At 38.2% G+C, this 10,303-nt stretch overlaps 1 protein-coding gene across 2 annotated transcripts in view; it reads left to right on the top strand.

The window, feature by feature from the left end:
* Nucleotides 1-291: 291 nt before the first annotated feature.
* The window catches only part of LOC104279105 (probable ubiquitin carboxyl-terminal hydrolase FAF-X), a 78,897-nt gene continuing 68,885 nt past the window's right edge, over nt 292-10,303 (top strand). For both annotated transcript variants that reach the window (XM_009876282.1, XM_009876281.1), the window contains exons 1-5: nt 292-544; nt 2,305-2,450; nt 2,773-2,852; nt 8,801-8,913; nt 9,663-9,881. In XM_009876282.1, coding sequence (XP_009874584.1) covers nt 449-544; nt 2,305-2,450; nt 2,773-2,852; nt 8,801-8,913; nt 9,663-9,881 — 654 coding nt within the window. In that variant the 5' untranslated portion in view covers nt 292-448. The remainder of the gene's footprint in view (nt 545-2,304; nt 2,451-2,772; nt 2,853-8,800; nt 8,914-9,662; nt 9,882-10,303) is intronic.

The following is a 10,303-nucleotide window of genomic DNA, read 5'->3' as shown; positions in this document are numbered from 1 at the left end:
GCACAGTAGAATCAGAGCAAGCAGATGCATTTTTGTTATGCCTCAATTTCCTGAGTTGTATAGAGATAATTACCAGTCTAACTTCTACTTTTTAAACATTAAAATCCCATTAAATATTTCCAGTGTTACATTCTTCTGGTGTCAGTTGTACTCTAAAAAAGAAATACGAAGTTTAAAATAAAAGATTCTTTATAGCAATGTGTTTGTTTTTTAATGTTTTTACATGTGCAGATTATTTTTATATGCATGTGTTAATATAGCATATTGTCTTTTTTTTATTTTCCCCCCAGGTTATGCAATGGTCTCTGCAAGATGGCATGTTCTTGAGTTGGAGCTTTTTAAGTCAAGCATATGCTGGTACTTCAACTTTACTAAGTGGACTATAATTTCTTCTCTCTCAACAACTACATAAGCAGACAAAATTGCAAAGATCTGCCCTGTGTCGAGTATGACAGCCACGACTCGTGGCTCTCCGGTAGGAGGGAATGATAGCCAGGGCCAGGCTCCTGATGGACAGTCCCAGCCTCCCCTCCAGCAGAATCAGGTATGATACTAACACTCACGTTATCTAAAAATAAAGGGATTAGTTCTTTAGAAATAGTGGTTTTGAACTATTTGAGTTTGTATATTCCTTCAGGTGTCTAAGCTAGATAGAAAGATTTTTGTGTATCTGGAAATAGAAAAAGATTCTGAGCTATGAAGGCAGTGCTATTGGCAAAGAAGATACAGGTAGGGAGCATTGCATTGCAAAAGATGCTTCCTTTCCAGGCAGTGTCAGAATTTTTCAAGCATAGGTATTTTGCATAAGAAGGTTTGGAATAATATCGGGAGCTTCCTCAGAACGGTGTTGTAGATTTACCTGCCACAGATTAGTAAAACTGTGCTCTGTGAGTTCAGTTTATGCACAGTTCTACTTTCAAATATTTCATCAGCATGTAATGATTCTTTTTCGTTGAGAGGGAAAAATACTGGATAAGACATTTATAAACAGTGTATTTAAAAGAAAGGCCACACTTTGTCATTTAATTTGGTGTGAAGACAATATTTTTTGAATACTGTAAGGTTTAGTGGTTGTTACTTCCTGAGAATGGTTTTTTGGAACACGTGTGCTGGGCTGACCCTGGGTGCCAGGTAAACCTCCACTCTGTTGCTTATTCTTTCTGCCTCACTATGATAGGGGAGAGAATTGGAAAGGGAAAAAAAAGTGTGAAATTGTATGGATAGAGATAAAGGTGGATTAATTAGTGAAGGGGCAGGAGGGGAAACAAGTGATGCAAATACAGTGACTCACCACCAGATGCCCAGATAGTCCCCAAGCAAGAGCTACCTTGGAAGGAAAAAACACTCCCCCTGTTTCATTGCCAAGCATGACACTATATGGTATGGAGTGTCTCTTTGGTGAGTTGAGGTCAAGCTGCCTCGGCTGTGCCCCCCTCCCAGCCTCTTGCCCACCCCCAGCCTGCTTAGTGTGGGGGGGCTGAAGTGAGAAACACGAGGCCTTCCATCTGTGCAAGCACAATTCATCAACAAATAAAACAGTGGTGTGTTACCAATATTGTTTTGGTCATAAATCCAAAACCCAGCACCATACAATTGTCAAAGGTTAGGGCTGGGCTGTGTTTCCACACCTGGGGCAGTTAATTAACTCTGCTAGCCAGACATGGTACAACATGTGAAAAACATTCTTGAGATTTTGGTTGTCCTTTGTCCGCTTAAATCTTGCTATTCTGATTTGGATATTTGTTATTATCAATACATACTATTTCTATACAAGAATAATCATGCATCTATGCAGTGGGTTGTCTTTTATATGGCCAATCAAAATGAGCTTAACCAATCACCTTAGAGATTGGTTAGTGGTCAGCTGTAGTAAAGTTACTAATTTTTAGAAAAGATTTTTAGAAAATATTTTTCATTATCAGTTTCTTTTATGCTACTGAAGTTGGTCTTTCTATGTAAGAGTCATCTCTTTTCAGAAGGTTGTAAAAAGTAAAGCATCCATACAGTCTTTATTTTCACCTTCTAGAAGGTTATCTGCTGAAAGCAAGTGTCTTACAAAACCCCTCACTTTCCTCACTGGGAAGTACCGTAATTTTTAAACTGTCAAGATGGAAAGCATGTAGCACATATAATGTTCTGTTGTTTTTTTGTTAATAAATTGGAAATGAAATTATTTTACTGTGTTTTGTGATGACAGGTACTTACTTGAAGTGTTTCTTTGAAGCACAATATGAAGGAAAAATGCCGAAATAAGTGGCAAGTAGGTGCAGACAATATTTAAAATATTTTCCTTACCAATTTTAGACTTCTTCACCTGATTCTTCCAATGAGAACTCTCCAGCTACCCCGCCTGATGAGCAGGGCCAAGGAGAGGCTCCACCCCAGCTTGAAGATGAGGAGCCTGCATTTCCACACACAGACCTGGCAAAGTTGGATGACATGATCAACAGGTATTTTCACACTTTTTTCAGAGGATGTAGGTATTTGTGCAGATACCTTGATAGCAGAATCAGGATTCTTGCATCTTTTGTTTCACTGGATTTCTTGAAATACTTTTTTTGTTTTATTGGATTAGAGTTGTAAAAAGAAAGAAGCTCAAATCAGAAGTTGGTTGGTTTTGTTGGTTTTTTTTGCTTTAATTGAGTGCTTATCAGGACCTTAGAAAATGTAAACTCTTGTCCTGTGGTAAAAGCATTACAAAGGGGAAAGGATTCTTGATTTTTAAGAAGCATAGCAGAAATATAGAGGAGTTTGTTTTGTTTTTGAATGTAGGCCTCGATGGGTTGTTCCTGTGTTGCCGAAAGGGGAATTAGAAGTTCTTCTAGAAGCTGCTATTGACCTGAGTAAAAAAGGTAAGCTGAAAAGACGATGATTATTTGGTCAGTGTGTAAAGTCTTTTCTTGTTTTTCTGAATCCCTGGTGGAGACTTAATAATTCTTAATTATTTCTTTAACAGCCCTGGGCCTGCAGATTGTGTCAGTGGTATGCAGAACCTTTATAGATCAGAAATTTTAGAAACCCGTCAATGTAACTAGAAATCAGGTGCCTTAACACGGGTGGGGAAGTTGAATAAGCTAACAGCAATAAAAATCTTGTTATTCCTGTCTTACTTGTTTTCTGTATTCCCTTTGATATCAAACCTAGTGGATTTGGTCGTTATACAAAAACTCCAAGAATAATAGTGTTATTTTTAAAAATAAGTTACTAATAGCTTTCCAGATGTCTTGCCATAAATTTTTGTTCAAATTTGGCACATATATACTTTTGCGAATATCAGAGAAAGGTTAGAATTTTAAACAGCAGGACTTGAGACTAATAACTCTACCTTACTGCTTGCTGTGTCTGACTTGCTTGGAGTTTGGAAGGTTCCATGTCAGGACTCTGTCTGTGTTTGTTAAATTGTACTAGTCAGGTTGATGAGTTCATCATGTGTTCTGGAAGGTTCTGTTCTCCTCAAAAGTTGCTGTTGTCTCCTGTTATAGTCACTATTTGTTGCCCCAGTGTTTGAGTAATACCAAAAGTCAGATAAAAGTATCTTTCTAGGGTATGTACACATACCAGCTAGTTGTGTTGTAGGTACAGTGACACAGAAAGTGCCTATTCCTTATTTTTGCAGAACTGAACCAAGACAGCTTCATTTCCTTGTTAATAAGGGTTATTCTTAGTCAGTTTTAAGAATAAGAAGTTGCTTGTGGTCATGATATTCTGGGTTATCTTGTTTCTTTTCTGTAAATCTTCTTTGCTTTGGAGTGCTCTGTGGAGAAACAAAAGTTACTGTGCACCCTTGTGATCCAAAACAGGGTAATGACACGTTGTTGCCAACACTGATTTATCAGTCGTAGCTGCACTTGGAATTGGCTTCTTTGCGTGTAGCTAGGTCTGGCAGGAGTCCTAAGGTGGTGATTGCAGCTGTACAGGGGCAAAAGAAATGCCAGTGTATGGAAAGAAAATGCAGCCGTCTGTGTCTGGGCCATTGGAACAGTGCAATAAAAAGAAATTCTTTGCTTGTGATTTCTATGAGAGGAGGGGTATGTGCTCCCAGCTGTTAAGTCATCTTTAAAAACAGAAACAAACAAAAAAATCAACAAAACACCATAAGAACTATCAATTCAGTTAGTAATAAGAGCAGAATGAGATTTTTAGCTACTCCTAATATCAGTGTTTCTCTCCAAAGTGTCAGACTTCGTTGAAAGTTCGCAAACAGTCTTTTCTTTTTCGTTTTGAAGTTGTGAGAACAGTGGAAATCTGTTTATATGCTTTATGCACTTTGATTTTTGTTAAGTTGTTGATTTCCAATTCTGAAAAGGTTGTCTGCGTTGTTATCTGGTTATTCTTTTGTCCTCTAGATAAGTTCCTGTGTGTGTAAGTATGCAAGGATTATTGGCTAAGGAGAAAATAAGGAAAGCTGGTAGAAGTAGTTGTTTTAACTGTGTTATCTTTACACTTCTATGCTATATTATTTTTTTTCCTCGCTACTTGAAGTTACATGATAGCTAAGAAGGTTCTTTCTTAAATAACTTCCAGTACTCAAGGCAAACAGTAGGTTGCTCACTTGGTGTAACTGGCACTGTGTTGGTGGCTCAGGACTGGGCAAACACTGTTTCAGGGCTGTGTATATACAGAGAGGTAATAAATTATTCTGTTGTGTACATTATCTCAGTGAGATCTAAAATTAAGACAACTTGCTACCTGTCTGTGGGCATTTTTCTTCATCTGAGGAGTTCTGTTTCAAAAGGGAACAACTGAAAAAGGAAATGCAAAAATAACCAGCTGTTGAATTACATACATATGATACTGCAGTCAGTAACTAGTTTAGATTAGTGGGCTCTTTTTAGGTTTTGTTGCTTCACGAAGTTCTTTATCAAGGACCATTTCCTAGTGTTAGGGTTCTTAAGTAGCTTTTATTCCTGACATTGCCAATGGCCATCGTCATTCTGGAGTGACTCCAAGATAACTGCTGTCTTTGTAACCCTGTCTATAAAATAAGAGTGATATTTGCATCGTTTTTAAATCTTTTCAGGAACTGAGACTGAAAGTGACATAACTGAACTGAAAGTACTTGTAAGAATTAAATATCATCGTTACCACCTTCATATGCAAGGAACAAATTTGACAAGAGTAGTACAAATCCTGTCTAGACTGTGACTTGTATTATTCCTGGCAGATGCATTTATTTATGGAAGATTATGTTTTTATCTGTGGGCATCAGTGTATTATTCTTCATTAAGCAAGCCGTGACACTATTAAATGATAGTCTAGAGTTACTTGCTAATAGAAAACCTGTTTGAAAAATAGTGTTTAATAGCAAGAGTGATGTTTATCTTCATAATAATTCTGGAATACTTAAGAGTGTTTTGAGTAATGAGATTCGTCCCAGAAATAATTGTAATAGTGAGTTGAATGCCAATACATTAGAAGTAAAACCAATTGGTTTGGTTTCAGTTTTTAGTTTTTTATGGGCTAGAATACTCTCTTCTCTTTCAGAGTCCCCTCAACAACTCTGCACTGCCTTACCTTACCCAATGCTTGCATTCAGTTTTTAGTGTGCTGCCAAAACTTTCTGGTATTAAACACAAGTAAGATGCAAGGCAACTTTTAGATTTTAGCTTACTTAACTGAAATGAGATTTCATTGCATAACTTAAACCTTCAACCTTCATCTCAGATCTTAATTTTTGCTGAATTACAAAGGCTTACAGAGTGGGAAAGAGAAAAGAGGCAGGCCCTAGATCCTGCAAAAAAGAAAAATGGTATGTGTGTGTGTGTATGAGCACACATCCTTCCAAAACCCAGGCAACCCAACAGTGGGAGTTGTTTCCATCTTTCTACAGACCATCTCTCACTGGATGATCCATATGCATCTCTGCAGGACCGCTCTTTGGGTTGCTTGCTGAAGATTTATCTTCCGTGTTTTCTTGAAATCATTATTTTTAGGCATCTGTCTAAAAAAGAGACAGCAGGTTGTTGTATTCCAGGGTTTTGTAGCCAAATAATTGGACTAGAACTAACTGAGAGAAATTGAAATTGAGACATTGAGAGAAATTGGACTAGAACCAACTGAGAGAAACTACAGCAGGGTCTGCTGCAGTATCGTGGTATAAAAGACTCTCGTTCTCCTGATGATTAAGAATTATTGAAAGTCTGCCAGAATCAAGAGTACCGTGTGTGCTCCTGGTCAGTGTTAGCCCTTGCCAGACCACTGAAAGGTTTGTGTTGCACTTCCTGAGGCCCACGTCTGATGGGGGCTTCACTGACACGACACTGCTGTGTGGAACCAGCTCAGCTCTGGGGTTGCAGCTATAAAGTTGCATAGTCCAAAATCTTGGGGAAGAGGAGCTGGCTGATATTGCTTGGGGCTTCTGTGCTCTGACCGTGTACTGTTGTATACCCCTTATATGCATAAGAGTTTCTTCGTATTTGTCCAGTTTTATCTGTACAGATTAGTTTTGTGGAGCCAGGATGTTTCTGCTCTTGTGACAGTGTTTATCTGGCAAGTAGACCACTTTTAAGCATTAGTGCAGAAATCGAATGGCACTCTGTTCTTCCAGTCCCCTACTTATACCTCCTGTATCCTGGATGTTGTACATCACCTTTTCCTTTCATATTCACTTTTTTCTCACTGCATAAACCATTTCTCCAACTTTTTTTCCTAAATACTTAGCTCAGGACCACATGCACTTCCCTCTTGTATTCTTCCTTATCCTTCCCTGCCCTTAGAATTGGGGCAACAGGGAGAAAAATGGCAGCTTGTGTTCTTGCTTAAGAGTTAGTGATACTGAATTTGATTTAAGCAGTAGATGCCAGGTGTCTGGTGTAATTGCAGTTTTTCTTCTCTTTATATTGGGATTGCTTTTCCTTTCTTTCCGAACCTGCTGTCTTCTAGGATTCTTGTACCCTGCTTTTGATGATAACTGGAGCTTGCAGACACCTAGCCTTTGTTCCTTCCATAGAGTGTCATCTGTTGTTTCAGCAGAATGCAACATTGTGGGAGAAGGTAGAAGGTGACTGTATATCTAGAAATCATACAGGTGTCTTCTAAGGTTCTACGTGTTCCCTTTTTCCCTAGTTCAGTGAAGTACAGAAGGGACAATGTATTGTGAAATGTGCTCTGTTTTAGTATTCCCGAACTTGGTTTGAAATGTCTTGCTGACTGAAGCTGGCCAACTGTTGTGTAGGGGAGATGGTTCAAGAAGTACTTGTGAGTTTGAGAGAGAGTTCCATGCAGTATACTGGTACTCTGAGGAGGATTAAATCACTTGAATGCCTGCTTCAAATTTGTATTTTAAATTCACTTGTTACTTTTGGGTTCAGATTGACCACATGGGATGCCTTCTCTGCACCCTATTTTGTGTAGGGTGAAGTTGTCATCTTTACCTCTTTGAGGAGTTAATTTAACAAGTTGTTTGTTTACTGCCAATGCCTATGTTTTAGACACTGTCCTTTTTTTTTCCTGCTGTTGTCATGTTGCCATTACTGTGGCTTGTGGCTTTTTGTTACCAGTTTTACTTACTGTATCATGTAGGGATGTCAGCTGTATAGACTGCAAGCTGCACAGGAAAGTTTTTATGTACTTGATCACATAGTGTATATCATGTACCTCTAGTAGTGATAAAAAAGAGGAACACTGGAGTAGTTTTCAAGGAGGTGACGTGGGCTCTCCAAAGATTCCTGCTTTACTCAAGTTGCTTGAGAGCTGCTCCCACCAGCTTGCAAGGCCTGTTACAATAGTTTGGAAAGCCTCTGTGGTATATACTAACAAACAGGGCAGATGTTCTGTGACCAGTTCGGAAAGGAACCTCTGTTGTACAGTTGATTTTGACTATGAGGACCTTTAATGTGATAACACAAATCAATCGTTCCCAAAGCAGTGGAAGTTAGTGTCAGGATGTCTCATCAAGGAGGTTGCGGAGGGAGTGTGGCAGTAATTTTTGTGAATCTGGACACCGTTGGCTTGCTGAATGCTAGGGTCTCCTGACTGAAAATGAAGCTTTTTTTGTAAAGGCAGGTTACAGTTTTCTTTTTTAATATGCCTCATGGCTTTCATTGTTTCCGGTGTGTACTGATACATATTCAGTATATTTCTATGTTGAATTTTAGCCCTATTTAGATCCTTTTAAACTGAACTTTTGAAGGGGAAATACAGATTTCTTGAAATACTGGGTTATTTGTATCTTCAGAGTTCTGAAATAGCTAAAAGAAAAGTAACAAAGCACTATTCTTTAATCTTAAATGGAACATATGGTGGCTGCAAAGGTTTATGACATTATTGGGGTCTAGGTATGTTGGGTCTTGGCAGCAGAGTTACAAGAAACTGCTTCAAATGAGGGTGAGAGACAGAAGGATATGTGTTTATTTTTGCAGATTCATTGTGTCTGGGAAGCTGAGCAGGTCTAACCCTTTCTCCTCTTCACTCACTGAGTTTTACTGGTAGCAGCTAAATAAAAGAGAACGTAAATGCATGTTTACCAGAAGAATGGAGGAATGAATTAAAGATGATACTGTTATTTTTGCTCTTATATCTTTGAGTGTTACAAGTGTGGGGAAAAAGACTCCTATCACGTATTTGTAAAATAATTTGAAAATCATCAAAGGGAGTGCAATTTTTGAGGTGGATTTACTAGAACATTTGTCTACAGGGTTTTTATGCATTCAATCCTCATCCAAGGCTTCTCTTTTTAAAAAGAATTAGGAAACTTTGAACGCCAAATCTTTGAAGTCTAAATCACTACTTCTAATATTTTAAAGTTCATGTAAATTAATGATATTGCATATCTCATTGTTTGTTTTCTTTTTTAAAATAGGCCTTGATGTCAAAAGTGAAGCATGCCAGCGATTTTTTCGAGATGGGTTAACAATATCTTTCACAAAAATCCTTACAGATGAGGCAGTGAGTGGCTGGAAGTTTGAGATTCATGTGAGTTTGTGTTTTGAAAAGCATATTAATTGAAATGAGGAAGGAGACTGCATTTGTGCCTATGAGGAGACTGCTGAGACTAAATCTCGTTTTTGAAACTCGTCTCAGTAGAGAGCTGGGAGGACTCGTGTATACATGGCTCTTGGCAGGGGTGGGGGAAGTCATCCTTCTATCATGGTTGCATCTTATTGCCTGAGTTGTTTTTGCAAGGAAATAAAACAATGAGAGATGATATGGGGAAGAACTAAACTTTTTATGCTCCATAGTGCTGCTTTTGTTAGGCTGTCTTTGGCCAGATATCTAGATACCTGCTTATTTTTATGTGTGTGCTAGAACATGAAAGCTTGCATTTTTAGTAAAAATTTTTAGCAACCTGCTAATTTCTGAATGCTTGTAGCAGCTGTTTTGAGTATAAAAACTACTTGTTGGACAGCTAGTCACATGCCAAATGAGAAATTGTGAAGATCTTCATAAGCAGATTAAAATCTGTGAGAGAAGTGGTGAAAAAGAGGAAAAGTTAATAGTTCAGTGGTGATTCGTGATGAATGTCTCAACCAAAAATATTTGTGTCTTCTTCCTGGTTTAAAGATTGTTTAAAGCATTTATTGAAGGAAGTACAAACTAAAATACAACGTTGTAAAACTCTTATGCAATTCTGCATGCACAGATGGCTCAGAGTTTATAGTTCATACTTATCATACAGTCAGCTGTCATTCTTGGTTGTTGTGGTTTGTTTTTTTTTGTAATAGAGATGTATTATTAACAACACTCATCGGCTAGTGGAACTCTGTGTGGCTAAGCTGTCCCAAGATTGGTTTCCCCTTCTTGAACTTCTTGCCATGGCCTTAAATCCTCACTGCAAATTCCATCTATACAATGGTACTCGTCCCTCGGAAACAGTTCCTGCAGGAGTCCAGCTCGCTGAAGATGAACTTTATGCCCGTCCTCCTGACCCACGATCACCAAAGGTATGAGAACATTTTCAGACCTATATTTTCAGTTTTATGCAGTGTTATCTAATTTTACTGTAGCCTTTGAGAAGTGTTTTTAGAGGGGGGGAAAAAAACCAAAACACCTTCGTTCTCTGTATCACTAAGATGTTCTGCTTTGGCTTGTACGTTAAAGCATGATTGGTTAAATTTCCTCTTCTAACTCTTTTGGTCTTTGCTCCACAATCAAACTGTGTCATGTGTTTCTGTGATAAGCTGCCACAATTCAATTGGAATGCCATTCTACTGTGTTAATTGGCTTGCCTGTATTTGTCAGTTGATGGATTTGCCTCCTCACTCAACGTGATTTTGTAGGTGACATGTTTTGAAGAGGAGATTAAGTATTAAAGTGAGGGTTTTCCTTTTCTTATCATTCTCAATGATCTGAGAAATGTTTTTAA

Source organism: Apaloderma vittatum, unplaced genomic scaffold (assembly GCF_000703405.1).
Source record: "Apaloderma vittatum isolate BGI_N311 unplaced genomic scaffold, ASM70340v1 scaffold4269, whole genome shotgun sequence".
NCBI classification, from domain to species: Eukaryota; Metazoa; Chordata; class Aves; order Trogoniformes; family Trogonidae; genus Apaloderma; species Apaloderma vittatum.
Note: the sequence above shows the minus strand (reverse complement) of the source record. Positions and strands in the feature narration are given on the sequence as shown.